This window comes from Rhincodon typus, chromosome 5, assembly GCF_021869965.1.
Source record: "Rhincodon typus isolate 14 chromosome 5, sRhiTyp1.1, whole genome shotgun sequence".
In the NCBI taxonomy this organism is placed as follows: domain Eukaryota; kingdom Metazoa; phylum Chordata; class Chondrichthyes; order Orectolobiformes; family Rhincodontidae; genus Rhincodon; species Rhincodon typus.
Genome location: NC_063336.1, coordinates 39,129,368 through 39,148,667, shown reverse-complemented (window position 1 = coordinate 39,148,667; position 19,300 = coordinate 39,129,368). Strand labels below are relative to the sequence as shown.

The following is a 19,300-nucleotide window of genomic DNA, read 5'->3' as shown; positions in this document are numbered from 1 at the left end:
TCCACATTGATACCATTGGGCTGCAGGGTTCCCAAGCGGAATTTGAGTTGCTGTTCCTGCAACCTTCGGGTGGCATAGTTGTGGCACTGCAGGAGGCCCAGGATGGACATGTCGTCTGAGGAATGGGAGGAGGCATCATACCACCTGGCTGCTGTAAATTCCTCATTGCCTCTAACCGCTGCTGCAACCGATCCATGCAATCCAATAGGATTCGCATCCAAACACACTTCTGCAGACATAATCTCCAGGAGCTTTGAAATTCTCCCTAATCTCCTACATCCAAGAGGAAGAGCACATCACTCTGCTTAAAGCTGTCTCTGCACCTTAAACAACCTACGGATCTAGAATATACCCAAAACAAAATCACAACACATTTTCTCAAAAACTAAGTGTTAGCACAGTCTTAACTGCGCAAAAACATTGCTCTAGGATAACTTCATATCTACCTATTGTATTAAAACTTTAATCAAGAGATAGATCTACAAAAAAAAATTAAGATTTTGTTGTTTTCTCCATGGTGAAGATTAATGCAAAATACCTATTCGGTTTATCTGTCATTTTCTGATTTTTCCATTGTTAATTCGGAGACTCACTTTCTATAGAACAAATGCTTACTTTGTTACCTTGTTTGTTTTTAAAATTTTCATAGAAATTCTCGTGATCCGCTTTTATATTTCTTGCTTGTTTTCCATTTTGTTAGCCTTTTCATAAGTGTTTCATGTTCCATCTGATCTTCTAACCTGCTATCCATCTTTCTGCAATTATTATATGCTTTTTCTTTAAGTTTGACACTCTCATTTTACTTAACCATGGGTCTGGCCTAGGAATTTCTCTTTCTTGATGAAATGTCTAAGTCCCGTATATGCAAAAGTATTCCCTATAAATGCTATCAATGTATCACTATTGACGTATCCCTTAGCCTTATTTGCCAGTTCACTTTTGATAGCCGTTTTCAAGTTGTCTCATCTAAATTTAAAATACTAGCCTTGAACCCATTTTTCTCTCCCTCAATATAAAATTCAATCAGATTATGGATGCTGATACCTTGGGGCACTTTCACTCCGAGATCATTAATTACTTTTATCTCATTGATTAATACCAGGTCTAGTGTAACCTGCTGCCAGGTCAGCTCCACGCTATTCTAGGAAACTATTGAGAAAACATTCTGCTCCTCTACCCTACATTTGCCCATTTGAGTTTTCTAATCTATATGTAGACCCAAATCCCCCATAATAATCCCCATAACTTTCTGACAAGCACCCTTTATTTCATCCTTTTATGCTGCAATCTGCCATGTGGTTACTGTTAAGGGGTCTGTATACCATTCCCACAAGTGATTTCATGTCTTTATAATTTTTCGTCTCGACGTAGAACATTTCCTGAACTACTGTCATTCCTTTCTGTTGTGCCAATACCATCTCTTTGTACTTCCCACCTTTTCATAGTTTCTTGTCCTTCCTAAATTATGCACCCTTAAAAACTCAGGTTCCAATCCATGAAATCTTGTAGCCATGACACTGTTTGGCTGTTAGATCATACATTATGTGTTTCTATTTACACTATATCAGGTCAATCTGATTTTTTCCTTATCTTCCATTTTGTTGCTTCTCCCTTGTTCTTCTCAAACACTCCACTCTTGTCAGGAAATTATTCCTGTGACATGTTCCTACCTGTCACAGATGAGAATTTTCTCCTCTCTGCTCTAACATGCAATGGCTTTTTCTGCATCTGTGCGTTGGGTTTTTCTACAGTAAAATGAGATCATGTGAGAGCTTAATTTTGAGCTATCTAAAGAGTGATCCATATTTTAAGTCACTTAAAGACTAAATGACTTTTACTGACACTAAATGTTTTAAAGGTAATGAGTTAGGTTGCTTCAGATCTTTATTAAATCCTGTTAAAAGTATTTTTTTCAGAATCTTCTACTTGTGTTATACCAATAATGCAGATTCCTGTTTGTGTTCATTGGGTAGTGTTATTGAAAGTGGCATCAAATTGCCTGCTTATTATAGTAGTTTGAGGTCACATGTTCTCCAAAGGTTAAAAATACTGTAGCTGTTTGGAGTCTGTTAGGCAGTTTGTATTTGTAAAAAGAAAAATAGAATTTTGAGTGTACTCTGTTTATTGGACTGATTCCTAAATGCTAAACAGGCCATTTAGTTACTTTACTGATTGATTTTCTATGTTTCGCCAGCATTTTCTTTTTTCTTTAAACTGTATCAAATAAGATTTGGAGACAGAGCAGCTAAAGGACTCTGTTGTTGCCTGCTTGCTTTCCTTGGCTTTGCCAAAAGAGCTGCAAAACCATTGAGGCATGATGTAAATTAAATTCTAGTGCACAAATGGGAGAACTTCCGTTGAAATTCCCTTCCAAGGTGACGTACCTTAACAAACAACATGAATGTGTCATTGTGCAACAGTCTGATACTGTTTCATTCCTTAGCTACTGACCCTACCTCCCTTTCTCAAACCACAGTCTGAGGCTGAATCAGATCTTTTTACAACCTTTATGCTGCAGCTGTATAGGATACTGGTGAGGCCACACCGGGAGTACTGTGTACTGTTTTGGTCTCCTTACTTGAGAAAGGATGTACTGGCACTGGAATAGGTGCAGAGGAGGTTCACTAGGTTGATTCCAGAGTTGAGAGGGTTGGCTTATTAGGAGAGATTGAGTAGACTGGGAGTATACTCATTGGAATTTAGAAGAATGAGGGGGCACCTTATAGAAACATATAAAATTATGAAAGGAATGGATTAGATAGAAGCAGGGAGGTTTTTTCCACTGGTGGGTGAAACTAGAACTAGGGGACATAGCCTCAAAATAAGAGAGAGCAGAGTTAGGACTGAGCTGAGGAGGAACTTCTTCTCCCAACGGGTTATGAATTTGTGGAATTCCCTGCTCAATGAAGCAGTTCAGGCTACCTTGTTGAATGTGTTTTTAAGGCAAAGACAGATAGAGTTTTGAATAGTAAAGGAATTAAGGGTTATGGTGTACAGGTGGGTAAGTGGAGCTGAGTCCACAAAAACGATCAGCCATGATCTTATTGAATGGCAGATCAAGCTCGAGAGGCCAGATGGCCTGCTCCTGCTCTTGTGTTTGCAACATTGTACAACCCTCACATCATTGTATTTGAATGTGAGCCAAGCTTCTGACTTCTTGGTCTCTTCACTGCCAAGCCAGGCCACCTGCTTTCAGCTCCTTAACATTGTATGTCTCTGCCCCTGCTTCGCTCATTTACTGAAGTGCTCACTTGTGCCTTTTTCAGACCGGTCCAGCCTGACGTCCTATGTTACAGCCTTTGCAATCAAGTGTTCATTCAGAACCCTGCTGCCTCCAATCTAATTTGCATGCAGTATGCCACTCATCCATCATCCTGCACTTGTTGATTTACCCGTACTCTAGTCTGACAACACTACCAGTTTTAAAAAGCAGTTTCATCCTTGTTTGCAAATCTCTCCATAGCCTTGTGCTTTTCTATCTTTATAACTTCTTCCAGCCCTTCTGCCCTCCTGTGTAACCCCTGTTTTCATCATTCTGTTGTTGTTGTCGGCATACTTTCAGCTAACCATGCTATAAGCTATGGAATACGCTTCCTGGATTTCTCTGCATCCCTAACTCTCTTCCTCTTAAGGCATAGCTTAAAAATCTACTTCACGGAGTAAGGTTTTAATCACCTGTCTTAACATCTTGTGTGACCTCGGTTCTCGGGAAGGCTCACCCGACCTGAAAAGTTAACTGATTTCTCTCCGCTGCCAGATCTGTTTTGTTTACGATTTACAGCATCCGTGGTTCTTTTGTTTTTTATTTATGTTGAGGAGGGACCTGATAAAGGTGCATACCATTTTTAGGGACGTGGACAGGGTGGAGAGAAAGCAGCTGTTCCCTTAGGGTCAGTAACCACGGGGCAAACTTTCAAGGTGAAAGGCAGAAGGTTTAGAGGGGACTTGAGGAAATATTTTTGACCCGGGGGTAGTGCGTATCTGGAATGCACTGCCTTTCTGGGAGGGGTGATATTTAAGGGCCTTCAGCCCAGCAAGTCCACACTGCCCCTCAGAGCATCCTACCCAGACCCATCCCTCATAATCCACCTAATCTACACATCCCTGAACACTGTGGGCAATTTAGCACAGCCAATCCACCTAGCCTGCACATCTTTGGACTGTGGGAGGAAACTGGAGTACCCAGAGGAAACCCACGCAGACATGGGGAGAACGTGCAGTCAGTTGCCCAAGGGCGGAATTGAACCTGGGTCCCTAACACTGTGAGGCAGCAGTGCTAACCACTGAGCCACTGTGCCACCCCTATCTTCCCTACAGTAATTATAAGTATTTAACTATGACAGAGCAATCTACTTTTCTTTCTAGAACAATAGCAACAAAAACAGCAAGTTGAATTTGTGAAGCACCTTTAATATAATGAAACATTCCAAGGTGCTTCACCAGAATGTTTCAAAGCAAAATTGGACACTGAGCCACATAACAGCAAACAACCAAAAGCTTGATCAAAGAATATGATTTTAAGGGCATCTTGAAGAAAGAAAGAAGTAGTGAGACGAAGAGATTTGGGGATGGAATTCAGCAGCTCACTTAAGAGAGTCACAGTACAACTACTCATAACTGAGATGTTCCAGAGGCCAGATTTAAATGCATGTAGTCATCTCAGAAGTCTGGAGGAGGTTACACCCCTGGGAGGGCTAAGTCCATGGAGGGATTTGGAAATGAGAATGCAATTTTTTTTAAAAATTAGCATGTAACTTAGCAAGGAACCAATATTGCTCTCCATAAGCTTGGGTGATGGATGAATGAACCTTGGTGTAAGTAAGGATACAGCAGAGTTTTGGATGATCTCCTGTTTGCTCAAGATAGAATGTGGGCGGCTGGGCAGGCATGCATTGGAATAGTTTATTCCAGAGGTAATAAAGGAATGAATGAAGATGAACTGAGTGAGATAGAGTTGGGTGATGTTATGGAGCTAGAAATAGATGGTCTCAGTGATGGTTGCAAACAGTCTGGTTCAGTCTAAAGCTTGGAACAGTAATGGAGTTAGTTGCTGGGAATAGAGAAATTTAATGTTATCTAAATGACTAGTATATTAGTTAGCTGTATCAGCACAAAGTAGTCAAAATACTGTGGTTTAAAGCAAGAAATAGAATTTATGTGTTGTTTCCTTGGGAAGTCTTTAAAAGTAATTAGCTACTTCTCAAATACTTAAAGTGCTGCCACAGAATCTGCAAGAACTTCCTGGTTCAACTTAAACATTCAAAGAATCAGATCAGTGAGGCCTCGATGTAACATTCTACCTAACAGACTGCACCTAACCTACCTAACAGACAGTTAAACTTTCTTGGAGTCAGATTTTAATTCTAAAGTTTCTAATTCAGAGTGAGGGTGTTACTGACCGTGCTAACCTAACAGAATTTTTCATTACACTTGGAGGAAAATATAAAATATAATTTAATGAGTTTAGCAGCATTGCATAGATTAGAACCTTTGCAGTTTTACTCTGGTAAAAGTCTTCAGCAGACCAAGATTACCTTGCATCTCATCCTTTAAACTAATTAGAGTAATGACACTATATTATAATATTGTGTAATACAAAATTGTGCTCTTTCACAATGTTTATTGGTCCAATAGTATGTATTATTATCACCGTTACGTAAAGACATGTTAAAGCTATAAATGAATGTTATGGGCTGATTTTTCTTTGTCTCTTCGCAGGAAATTATATGTCAGAAGAAAAATGTAAGTACAACTTTTGCTTTGATTGAGAACTATTTAATGCTGTGTCTTTTACCTCTTAATAATATTTTGAGGTGATTTCCACATATTTGTAATGGAACTTGTAGCTTGGTGCACTTATGTCTCCACTGAAAGTTCTAGCTTTACTTGCAAAGTGTTACTACAGAACTACTGGTAAATAAAACTCAGGTTTGGAATGAGAAACTGCGTGAGGTGACCAACCTAAAATAGCTTATTTTACACCATTGTAAATAGTTACATTTATCATGAGATGAGAAAAAGGCCTTATTTGAATGCCAATTCATGAGCTAACGAACACACCCTGAACTACAAATAATCATGGTAAACTTCCGTCTTTGCTGCCTAAACGTTAAGCAGAAACTGGACTGAGTGCAAGGGGAGATTCTGACAGAGAAGGCTGTATACCAGTAACTAAATCGAGGTGATTGTCTGGTATAGAACCAGCAAATACTGAAGAAACATCAGATTGTAAACCACCTTTCCATCAATAGCAACATATAACCTTTACTATTGCAGGACTTTTTTCTTCTCTCAGTACTTCTTGCTGCAATGAAAAGCCTATGTATTTAAAACACCTGTGTATTTCAGTCTTAAATCTTGAAGCTACAAATCACCCAGGCATTATATGTGTTAGTCTATATAATGGCCTTGGCCTGAAAATAACTATTTTAATTATTGTGAGGAAAGATGAACTTTTAAAGAATATGATTTAAGCCAATTCTGTCTACGTGTTTGCTTTGCTTTTGCTTTTATTTCCAAAAATGCAAAAACCTATCAATATTTTTACAAATACAATAATCCAGAATTTTGACAAAAGAAGGCCAGAAAACTGTAGTTTCTATCGGAATGCTTGAATAGATTATGTTACCAGTGGGACTGTACAGAGGTACAGCATAACTGTGATCCTTAAACTCCTTAAGAGAAGTTATAGTTTCATGAATGATGTTTATTAATATCCATAGGTCTCATTCAATACAAGTATGTTATCCATTATTTTTGCTTGCAATCCATATCATTAATACCTTCATTAATTTTGTTGATCTAATTTGAAAATATTGTCTAAATTCTTATGTACCTCATTGACAATAATTCAAACTTAGCTAGGATAACAATGACCTTGCATGTTTAGCTCTCCAGTGTCTACTTATATCATGGGTGGTCTAATTTGCATGATTTTCACCCAACAGCACAGCACTTCAACCATATAAAATGAACTCTAAATTTGCTTTGCACAAATGGCATACATTAATTTCACTCAGTGTTTTTCTTTTGCTATCTCTGCTATATGTCAAAATGTGATTACAAATTTCGACCATGAGCTTGTAAATGATTTACTTGAGTTGTCCTGCTGACTAATATGATCATATTTTTATGCTTAATACGAATATAAAGGGGCAGTTTTTGGTTTATTTAACTCTTCTCATCTTCATGAAATGCTTCCTGCACAAATTTGGAACTTTTGTTTTGCTCCAACCAGTTCAGGAAAATGTAGTGTCTGAATCAGGATTCTGTATTCATGGTAAATTACAGTGGCTACTTGGAAAACATTAAAAACTTGCAACATATCCATGTTATTTGGTCTTGGCTGGACTAAATTCTGTCCAGCATGTGAGATACCAAAACGTAGTTCTGTTTTTATACCCCTGGGAGTACAAGCTTATCCAATGTGAATCTGCAAAGAGAAATCACCTAAATTTAAAAGATAGCAAATGCTGGTAGCACTGTCAGTGTATTTGGGAAAGTGACAAGTTGCTAAAAAAGTAAATGTGTAAAGGCAATCATTCTCTTTAAGATGTAGAGTAGCACAAGAGCAGCACAGCATGTTGCTCTATTGAGGACTTCCTGTTTGCCATTTGACTTAGCTGATCATATAAGAATATGACTATACTTAAAGGTCATATACAGAATAAGGAAATTGAGGTAATACCTTTATCTTTTGAAAGATCACCCTCCAAAATTTAATGAAATCAGGTTTTGCTAAGGCAAAAAAATTGCATGAAGTTTTCTGCAACACTTTGACTATTTCTGTACTTCATAATTTTATTTAATTTGGTTTACAAAAGTAATTTGTGGAGCAGTCTTATTAATCAGTGTATCTGGTTGTATTGTATCTGGTTGTATTGTATCTAGGTTGGTTAATCTCTCCTAGCATACTTCAGAAAGTATAGATTCCTTTGTTAAAAAGCAACATGAGTAGCACTAATGTTTTATACAGTCTTCAACTTAAAAATTGCAGCTATGCTTCCCAGAAGTACTGTGCAATAATTCTGTGTGCAGACTTCAATCCTGATTATACAGATTCACAAATTAAGTTTCCTCATTTGTTACTTAAGGGAAGCATCTAAAATTCACATTTTTGATGATTTTAGTTCCTAGATGTGTGGAATCAGTTGACCCTTTTTGTGAAAAGGGTGATTGTGAATCTGCTGCACAATATAAAGAATATGCTTTTTTTTTTCAAATCTCCTCTCATACCAATCCAGAGTGAATCCAATGCCTGCAGTAATCAAATCAGTACACAAAATAAGACTGCACTTTAAGATGATGTCACTATTTTGGGCTAATTCCCAAACAACTAATTTGCTGCTTTGGATTCTTTCTGTTACTGCTTGATGCTTGTCTACATTCCAGTAAAACATTTAGCCCATCAAGCTTGTGGAGATTCCTTCAGTGTTTCTATTTAACACAGTGATAGATTGGTTGGTTATTTGTGAGAATACACTTAGCCAGTAATTTCTGCAATCTCTGATAAAGTCATCTTGGAGGATCCCACCTGCAGTGATGTTTTGTCCTGGTGTCATTCATAAACTATTGATTCATTTGTATAAAGTGGTACTCACTCTTCCCAGTATTTGACTCCTGCAAAAGTCAGTAATGCACTTTCCATTGGGAAACGTTGTAAATACATTTAACATTTCAAAGTTACCTTTGCATTGTTTGGAGATAAAGAAATGGGGAGGGGAGGAAAAGTTAGACTTGCAATTCGAAAGTTTCTGACAATTGTGCAACTGTACATTTTATTGCAGGCATCCTGTGGAAACTACACCTTTATGCCATATATGGTGACTCCACACAACAAGGTATACTGTTGTGAGAGCAGCTACATGAAAGGCTTGAGTGAATTAATGCAACCGAATTTTGAGTTGTTGCTAGGGCCAATCTGCATGCCGTTAGTGGATCGCTTTGTTCAGTTGCTGAAGGTTGCACACATAAGTTGCTGGTAAGTGTATCTTTACAGACATATTTAATCATGTCTCTGAACTAACCAAGAAATTTGTGAAAGAAAGCCTCTCTATATTGCTTATTTATAAAGTTTTCTATAAATGCTAGTTCGGATAGTTGTGATACGTGTTTATCTGCTCAATAGTTTTCCTCAGTGAATGTTCAGGAGATGGTGATAGTTACAGATATTATAGTTGTCTTTGTTTTTTTTTTCTTTGTTGGTGTTCGTGATTTTTAAAAATTCCTTCATGGGATATGGGTGTCACTGGTATGGCCAACATTTGTTGTCATTTGTCATTATCCTTGACTGGCTTGCTGCTGCCACTATTTTGGAGGGAAGTTAAAGATCAACTCCATTGCTGTAGGTCCGGAGTGACAGACCTGCTAGCGATGACAGATTTCCTTCCTGATAGGACATTCATGGGCCAGATGGGTTTTTATGACAATTGTAGATTGCTTTGTGATCCAGATTATGAATTGAAACCCAATTCCACCAGCTGCCATGGTAGGGTTTGAAACTGTGTCCCCAAAACATTAACTAGGTCAATGATATAACCATTATGCTAGCTCCTCCCGTGTAACGGATTTGGTGGGAATGGTGCAGATTTTTATCCTGAGCAATGGGTTCTGATTGAATAGTTAATACCCACCGAGGTTGCTTAGCCACCCAAAGCTTTCATATTCCATTGGAAAGTATGCAGATTAGTGATAACCATGCTGTGCAAACTGCAGTTTTATCTTCAGTTTCAGCAGAAAATCTGACCCTGATTCAGCACAGTTGTGGATCAGGAAGTGAAGAGCCCCTGGCAGACAGGTTTCATGCTTATCCTCTTGTGACATCAGGAGGAGCAGATGTACGTCCTCATTTCCCAAGAAGAAATTTGGATTCCACTACGAAATCTTCACGGACTCTGTCCCCAAAGCCTATCTGCAGTCTAGTGAGCAACCATGAGCTGTATGAATTTTATTTCTGTCGAGACAACATCAGCTTCCCACCCACATCCTGTTTGTTCTGGGTGGGAAATGAACGAGTCGTGAGGCTCAGAAGTTGAAATAGCCTGGTCTGTTCTCTGGAAGAATCAAAAAAGTGAGTTTTTGACTCCAGGCCACCACCCACCCACCCACCCACATAAAACCTGCCTGAAGTTTAAATTGAGGCCTGTATTCCTGTTACTGCAGCTTTTCTTACTCATGTGCATATTGTAAGACAAGGTTAACTAACCCAGGAATAAGTGTTTGCAGTTCTTAAAACACAAGTACTTCATCTCTATATTGTGTTCCTCCACTAAAGTTATGTCCTATTGGTCAAAATCTTGCACAATTACTAAAATTGCACAAAATGTTCATTTGATAAAATTCTACAAATATACCAAATTTTTTTTTTTAATCAAGGCCTCTAGGTTTGTGTCTTCTACTGGTTAAAATGTGGAATGTGCTAAATTTGTCACAATTAATAATGCTATATTGTGTTCAGATCATACATGTTCTGAAAATCAGAAATTGAGGTAATCAGAAAGAAGATGAAATGTTAGCCACGCAGTGCAAGTTGCAGCAGTTAGTGATGAGAAACCAAAATGTAAAAATAAAAATAGTTAAGTTTTTGCTGCATTCTATAAAGCATTATAGAGTGGCAAATCTGAATCGAATTCTAGTCTGATGTTCCTGCTTGTACTTCCCCTTGATGGCACAGTGCCTGTCTCTGGGTGCAGCTTTGAACAGGTGACGACTGCCTTGCTGATTCGAAGAAGGAGAATTAGCACAAACTCTCTGGTGATTAGCTGTTTATCTTCCCTGTTGGAGTCCAGAGTACACTGCAGTTGGAATATCGACTCAGGGTGCTCCTGTTTAGTGCAATGGTCTTGCTAATATTCTTTCTGATTTTTAAACACGATAGTAATTTTATTGTTGAGAAGTTTTAAAATTTGTTTTTGTTTCCCTCCCTCTCCCAGAACATGTGACCAACTTTAAAATACATGAAACTGTGATTGCCTTTCATGAATTATTTCCTTCCAAACCTATTGTTTGAAAAGTTGTATCAGTAACTTCTTGAATATACAGTAGAATATTTCACTTCTACAGTATCCATGTTGTATTATCTCAGACCACTTCAGACGTTGGCTGGCTTTTCAAATGCTATGATCTTTGTTGAGTAGTTGAAAGAACATCATTGGTTGTGAAGTGCTTCAGGAAATCCTAAGATTACAAGAGACGTTTCTAATTGCAACAACATTATGAATAATTATCCAGAAATATTCTACGGTGACTTGCTCATTGCAGTACACCATTGCATTGTCATTGCATATGTGAGCAAATTGCACAGTTTTTGATTAGCCAGCCACTTATTAATGATTAGCTCATCCTGGATTTACAGCACTGGTTCACTTTGAATACTAGAGAATGCTGCTGTTATCGCTCGATACAACATGTACTGTATGTGTTTTGTTCATGTGCTGGTGTTCTGTTGAATTTGCTGATCTTATCTGGGTAGTGATCATGCAGTTAGGTCTTGTCAAGTACTTGAAGAAAAGGAAAAAGAATCAGCCAGTTTCACATTCTTGACCCTTCTCCAGTGATCCCGACAGGATTGTTATATTCACTGAGCTCAGGGTTGGGCTCAGCTGTGATGCTGCCATGTCTGAATAACAGGCTGTGATTGTCTCTCAAAACTGACACAACGGGGTGGGGGGTGTTGGTGTTGGGTGGGGAGGGGAATGGAAGGGGGAAGGGCTCAGTTCTTGTGCCAGTAGTGAGGACTAAATGTGTAATGAGGACTAATGCCCCACTATTTCTTTAGCGTCTTCAGGAGAACTGGGGAGAAAACAGATAGTGAGGGAAATAAAGAAATTTCACATCTCTGAACATTGAGTATGGGGAAGTCACCAGGTTAAAGTTCTCTTTTTAGTTAAGATGAATAGCTTGTGTTATTATGATATTATGATTAAATTAGCAGCCTCTATTTAGAATTGGAAACTTTGTGTTAATTAAAACACTACCCTGTCATCTCTACATTTTCCATTAACTTGTCCCTTTCTCTAATGCTTCTGAATCCTTCTCTGCTGTACTTTACACGTGTTTTCATAAAACGTTTTTATTAAACCTCAGTTGTGCTGCCCTTGTATTAGTTATCCATTGTCCATTTTGCTTCTGTGTGTATAAGAAGTGAGTTCTTTTCGCTTCAGGGTACTAGATGTCTAATTGAGAGCATTCCTGTCCAGTAGCAAAATCTGGCCAAGAGAAAACACATTTAAAATACTGAATAAGAAAAGTGTTTAAATGTTTGGATTAAATGGGATTAGTGTGGTTTGGCGTTTGTCGGTCAGCGTAGAGATAGTGGGCCGAAGGGCCTGTTTCTATGCTGTATGACTCTATGCATCCTCTTTAAGTCTCAAATTTGCCATTGATGGAGTATGACTTTTTTTTTAGAGGGGTCTTTATTTCTAAAATGTGTTTTCAAAAAGTGAGTTTTTATAAGAAATATTGCCCAGAAATATGATATCTCTTTGTACTTCACAGTCAGTATTTTCGGGAAACCATCCTGAGTGACATCAGGAAAGCTCGTGAACTTTACAGTGGTAAAGAGTTGGCTGAAGAACTAAAAAGAATAAGGAAACGCCTGGACAATGTTGAAGTTCTATCTGCCGATATTGTCATTAGTTTACTTCTTTCGTACCGTGATATTCAAGTAGGTGTGAAGAAGATTTTCTGGCGTTTAAAGACTGTTTTAAGACATTTTTGAAACTCCTGTTTGTCAATTCAGGCTTGTATCTATGCTATACGAAAACAAAATACTGTAGATGTTGGAAATCTGAAATAAGGACAGCAAATGCTGGAAAATCTCAGCACATCAGGCAACATTGAGAGATATGAGTGAACCTGTTGAGCTTTCCCAACATTGGCTGCTTCTGTACTGCATGAAGGTTCCATTTACACAGACTGTATTTTTTACCTTTTAAGTTTGGATGACGTGCCTTCAAAGAACATTTAAAAAAAAACTCTAGAAAAATGGGTGTAAATTAGTACATTTAATTTTTATCATTTGGACGCAAAACCTAGTGTAAAATTTCAGGCAGTGTAGCTATTCCCTCTGTCCCAGCAGGAAGGGATTTCTGAATGCCCAGGACACCTACAGCAAACCCTACTCCCAATTATGTCATTCTGTGCTGAAATGCCTGAATCCGGGTCTGAATGGCATAACCTGGCAACAACTGAGCAGAACCATCACCTTGCATGTCCCACTCAGCTGTCGTTAAACTAAGCATCCATTCCAAAAGGGTCGACAAAGCCCTAAGAGAGAGTCACTTTTTTAAAATAATCCAAACAAAAGAGGAAGTATGAGGAGCATGTGGCCTGCCTTCCTCCACAGTGACACTGTGGGCCCACTGCCAGCCTGCCTGTCACACTCCCCAGAGCTGCTGGAAGGCTGCGCTTCCAAATTTGTGACCTCCAGGCTGGAGAACTTCGCCAAAGAGCTTCTTCGTGTTTGGAAGACATCTGCTTCTGAATTGGCCACAGGCACCACAGTGGCTTATGTTGTCTGTAATGTTGGCTGCTCTGTTTAAAATTGTGGGAATCTTCCAGATTTGCCGAACACTGAGAACAAGCCATTAAGGCCCCGGGTCAGACAATGTTAGCATTTTAGATATAGATATAGATACTTCACTAGAAATGGAGAAACAACTGCAGGTGAATCATACTGAACAAGAGCAAAAGAAATAGAGATGTAGAATGATTTAACACTGAACTAGAGTAGACAGAATGAAATGCGCTGGTGAAAAGAGATTGATTAAAGTCACAGAGACTTTGTTTAAATTTAAATGAAACAGTAGGAAAAGGCATTCAGAGATAAATTACAGGGATTTAAGGGATACAAAATGTTTAAATACCTCAGGTGGTCTGGTAGCTATTGGACAGGTAAAATTTGGAACAGCTACAGCTGGAACATAGAACTGAGGTTAGGAGTTTCAGAGATTTTAAAAAGCTTTTTGATGCCAAGGGTTCAGACTGTCTCTCTCGAGCAAACTGCTCCAACAGTTAGTCCCCTCCCAAGTGACAATGTGACATATCTCTTCCCTTCTGAAATGTCAACAAACCACCAGTGTATTTGTTAAGAAAAAGCCTGGCTATAATCATTGCATATCTGATTTACTTTGTAAAGAATTTACAACATAACTGCAATTCAGTTTCCTATCCTTCGTTTCTTTTGTCAAGGACTATGATGCAATTGTAACATTGGTGGAAACTTTGGAAAAACTTCCAACTTGTGATCTAGTGGACAATCTTCATATCAAATTTCACTATGCCTTTGCACTAAATCGGTAAGACATTATTTTGATGCTTGTTCTAGTTTATGCATTGCATTCTAGCTATGTGGGCTTTTCTATTCACAGATTATGCTGTTTTCTTATATTATCTACTTTTTAAAAGAAATAACTCCATTTCCTAACTAATTCTGCCAACAGAGTCATGATAGGTCAATTTGAAGGTGTGATTTGGTGTCTCAATCTTTGATTCATAATAGATAAAGCTTGTGTGTTTGTATGGGTAATCCAGACACCTTACACAGAGAGCCTGTGTAAGCAAAGCAGAAGGACGATACAGAAAGGAAGGTATTTTATTTTCTTGTGAGTGGAACTAGGATAAGTAATTATCCCTTTCTCACTCTGCATTCACTCCCAGCTTTTATACCATGTAGTGAAGAAGGAAGTATCTTGTGAAAATAAATGCACTTGCAAGTTTTCCATTTTTTTTCCCCAAAGTACCCAGTTAAATTTCTCATATACGTTTTAAAATTTGTCACTAAAGAGTAAGGAAAGAAGTTGGGTAGAGACAAATAATGTTATGGAATACATTACTGAGGAAAACTATTACATATATGTGTGAATTGGTTTGAGAGAATCTGGAGAGAAGAAGTCAAAGGGTGTAATGAACTGTGGATAGGAGTGTTAACATCCAAAAAAGAGCAGGCTGCTTTGGCTTCAGCATTCATATTTGAAGCATTGATGTATTTTTTGAGGCAAGTTATGTCTTTTTTTTTTGAGGTGGTTGTTGGTTGCTTTGTTATTTATGAAAACATGCACTGGTATTCATGTCAAACATTGATGTTTCTGAAGAGTTATACATTTTTGTGTTGTTATAGTGTTCTTTGTAGAAAGACTGTGTTTCCAGTCTCTAGGCCTGGTCACTTATCTGCATGGCCTGTATTCAAAGCAATATCTTCACTCTAACGATATCGATGCCTGTTCACATTTTGCCGTTGGCTGCACATACAGATGTCTCTGTGCAGATGGACAGAAAAGGCTGGTGGTCTTGAATTTCTTGAATCCCATCAGACACTGGAAGAGAAAGGGCATCAAAGGAAGTCAAAGCAAACCCATTCCCTTCCATGTGCTTCCAGCATGAAAAGGTTTTAAATCCTTAATTTTTTTTTAAGACAACATATTCTTAAATTATCACAATCTGTTTGGAAGCAAAGTATGTTTGGAATGCTGTGGTATGTAAAAACGGGTTATACATGGATTCTAATACTGTGAAACTAAAAGTGACAAAGGTGATATATTTGACAAGTAGTCTATTTTGGTAGTCCTTTTTAGCAGCATGAACGACAGTCACAAAAGATAGCAGTAATAAGTTTGCAAATTCATTTAAGTAAATGCAACTACTGTACTGGAGTCTGGAGAGTGCTCTATTATTCATTCAATCAATGTGGGCCATGAGCATACATTACATCATGACTGGTGCTTCACAAAATAATTACTGCTTTACCACCCGCTTGCCCATCTCAAAAGCTAATGCCGTATGTTACCCTTCATTGCATTTATTTTAAGGAGCTTTTAATGTGAAGTTAATGTATGGACAAGTATTTATCTGGAGACCAAAGAGACTTCTTCAGCTGCACTTGTCTGAGTGAATGGTTTCATGGTTCCTCAGCCCTGGCAAAAATAAGCTGAATTGTCCTTTTGCAAGTAGTGGATCCTCATGGGCAGTGAGTGGTACATCAGAAAACACAGGGGTTCTGTAACTATTTTCTATCTATTCGAAATGGAAATCCCATGATTTCTATGATGTGTAGTGTCTGCATTGTTTCCAGGTAACCATTAGTTAGATATTACCTGCTTCATCCATTCTCAATCCAACCAGAACAAAAGGAAAAAAAAATCAATAAGAACTTCAAGAGTAAATTACAGATTTGTGCTACCCTGTGATGGTCTTGAGTCTAATTTAATGCTTTTGTTACTGTGTGTACAAAGGTTAATATTTGCTCAACATTTTGTCATTTGTAAGGAAGCCATAGTTCGCAATTACACTTTATTTGCAAGTGAGGTTGAAAGCTTTAATGAAAAGGAGGCAGAACTGAAGCAAGAAAAGCCTGAATGAGGTAGAAAGCAGGAATGAAGCAAAACCCGGCCAGCTCCACATTGTGGCTCATTGCCATGTGGGTACACAGACTTCTGACCACATCATGTGGCCTACCTGTTGTGTGGGTGTTCGTAGAATTTCAGGTAGTGGGTAGTTGCAAACTCCATTCCATAGGAACAGCACCCAGATCCAATTGGGACTAGGCGTGGAGGGGCTGCCTAAAGAAGGGGAAGCCCAAGGTTTCCTTGTAGTACCTGGAACATTTTTGCTGCCTCCGACTCATTAACAAGCTCTCTCCCTACTGTGAGAACGGGAAGAAACATGTCAGGCCACATTCTAGCCTTTTCATGCAGTTTTGGTGTTTTAGGAAGCTGCTATTGCTGATCCCTTGTGCCTTGGGCTCTCATTGCTGAGGGTAGGGCAAAGCTGTATCTTAATGGCTCACTGCTCCAACACTGCATCTGGCAACCTGGTTTTCATTGGGTGGAGAGGGTTAAAATTCTTGTATGATATCCTTTTTGTTGAGTTTTCAGCCTGTCTTGTAACCTTTGTTCAAAATTAAGTTATGTCTAATCCTTGTGATTGTGGATTGCAACTTGTCATTATCAAGTTTAAGTAGTACAGAAATAATAATTGGTATTAAATCACCTTCAGCCAAGTTTCCTTTCTTTTAATGTAGTGAAGATTTATTATATTTGAATTTTTGCCCCTTCCTTGTTGGAATGTTCACCGTTTAGTAGTCAGGATGATATTATTGTATTCTGAGATATTAGCTTGAGCTATTCTTGAGTTCTGATTACAAATGGAGTTCCCAATTATCACTTGTTCCTAAAGAATTCTTCATGAACTCCAATTTCCTATTTTATTCCAAGCACCATCCTTCATCCTTTCAATAGTTTGTTAGAAATGCAAATCTGTCAAAGACTCAGTTATTGCTTCATACCTTGAGAGATTCTTCGAATCCTTTTCAGATGCTTAGTCTAAGATGGAAGGAAATGATTGTTACCAAATAGGCACACCTCTCACCACACGTTTGATGCATGAGTGTGTAAGTGTTTTTCCACATTGTCTCCCTATTTTGTCAGTACAGATATAATGATTTTTCTCCTGCGCTGTTGTTGTAGCTCAGAAACAAGCCATTTGGCCCAACAGGCTTTGTTTATGCTCCACGTTAGCCTTCTCTCACCATTTTTTTCGCTTAACCCCATCCACGTATCTCTGTAATCATTTCTCGTTTGCAAAATTATCCAGCTTCACATTCTTTATTTTCTTTTATTAAACAATAAAACCACAAAGCTCTCATCCCTCCATTTTCCTCACCTCCAATAGGTTTATAAAATTGAAACTTGGCTTCATTAGATCACTCGACAACAAACTATCTGCAGTTTATTCCCATTTTAAGATGGAAATAAGCAGAAAGTCATCAGTCTTTGGAATTCTGTGTCTCGGAGAGCAGTGGAGGCTGAAGTCAGGGTTAGACAGTCCATGAGGGAATCTCTCGTCTGATAGGATCTGCTGTGAATGAAATGAAACAATTCAACTAAGTTTTGCTGTTAATATAGATCAAACTGAGAAGAAAAAATAGTCCTCGACACAAAGAGTGTCTTGTTTCCTCCTTTCCAACAACTTACCAGCCCATCTTCCAGGAAACTATCTGTAATAGAAGTAAGTTATCTCTTGTCATCCTCTTAAGCTAATAAGACAATAAGAAATAGAAACCGCAAAAAATTTCGCCCCTCAATCCTTCTCTGCTGTTTGATAAGATCATTACTGATTTGAATGGAGCCTTAACTCCACTTTTCCTGCTTGACCTCCCATAACCGTTGACTTCCTCATGGATCAAATCTGTCTAACCCTGCCTTAAGCCTCCACTGCTCTCTGAGGAAGAGAATTCCAAAGACTGATGACTTTCTACACATTTCCGTCTTAAACAGGAAAAACTTTATGTTGAAACATTGCCTTCTTCTTATAGATTCCCCATGAGGGGTAATATTCTCTCAGTATTTCCTCTAAACGTGTGACCCAGAATCATTGATTTTATTGAAATATGAATATTCTCCTAAATTCTAATGACTAAAGGTCCAACTTGCTTAAGCTTTCCTAATAAGACAACCCGTACATCCCAGGAATCGGCCTAGTAAAACTTCTCTGAACTAATTACAATGCAAAAATATCCCTCCCTAAGTCAGGACACCAAAACGACACCCAATACTCTAAGTGCAGTTTCACCAATTTCCTTAACAGGTATAGCAAGATTGCCCTACTTTTATACTGTATTATTATTGTAAAAATGGTTATTTGCTGCCTTAATTACTTGCTATACCGTGTTTGATATTTGCGATTTGTGTATAGTGACACCCAGATCCTTCTGAACTGCAGCATTCTACTGTCTATTAATTTAAATCATATTCTGTCTTTCTTCCTTCCTGGCAATTGGAGAACCTCACCTCTTCCATCATTTTACTGTATCTGCCAAGTTTTTTTTCCCCACTCACTTGACCTATCTATATCCTTCTGCAGACTGTGGCCTCACAATGTACCTTCTTATCCATCTTTGTAGCATCAGTAAATTCAGCTACAATGCAGTTGGTCCTTTCATCCAAAATGAAAACAAAATTAACAAAAGTTCTAAGTAGTTGAGGCTAGAGCATTGATCCCTGTGGCACTCAATTAGTTAAAGTTTGCCAACTTGAAAATAACCATCTACCTTGTTTCCTGTTTGCTGGCCAATTTTCTATCTATGTTAATATATTACCCTCAATACCACGAGCTCTTACCTTGTGCAGTGACCTTTATGTGACACTATCAAATGCCTTCTAACATGTAAAAACCGAAAGAACTGCGGATGCTGTAAAGAAGGAACAAAAACAAAGTTGCTGGAAAAGCCCAGCAGGTCTGGCAGCATCTGTGAAGGCAAAAACAGAGTTAATGTTTCAGGTCCGGTGACCCTTCCTCAGAACAG

The 19,300-nt window shown here is 38.4% G+C and overlaps 1 protein-coding gene across 1 annotated transcript in view; it reads left to right on the top strand.

The window, feature by feature from the left end:
* The window catches only part of map3k5 (mitogen-activated protein kinase kinase kinase 5), a 195,700-nt gene that overhangs the window by 37,919 nt on the left and 138,481 nt on the right, over positions 1-19,300 (top strand). The window contains exons 2-5 of the mRNA XM_048596746.1: positions 5,700-5,742; positions 8,787-8,980; positions 12,496-12,664; positions 14,191-14,297. Coding sequence (XP_048452703.1) covers positions 5,700-5,742; positions 8,787-8,980; positions 12,496-12,664; positions 14,191-14,297 — 513 coding nt within the window. The remainder of the gene's footprint in view (positions 1-5,699; positions 5,743-8,786; positions 8,981-12,495; positions 12,665-14,190; positions 14,298-19,300) is intronic.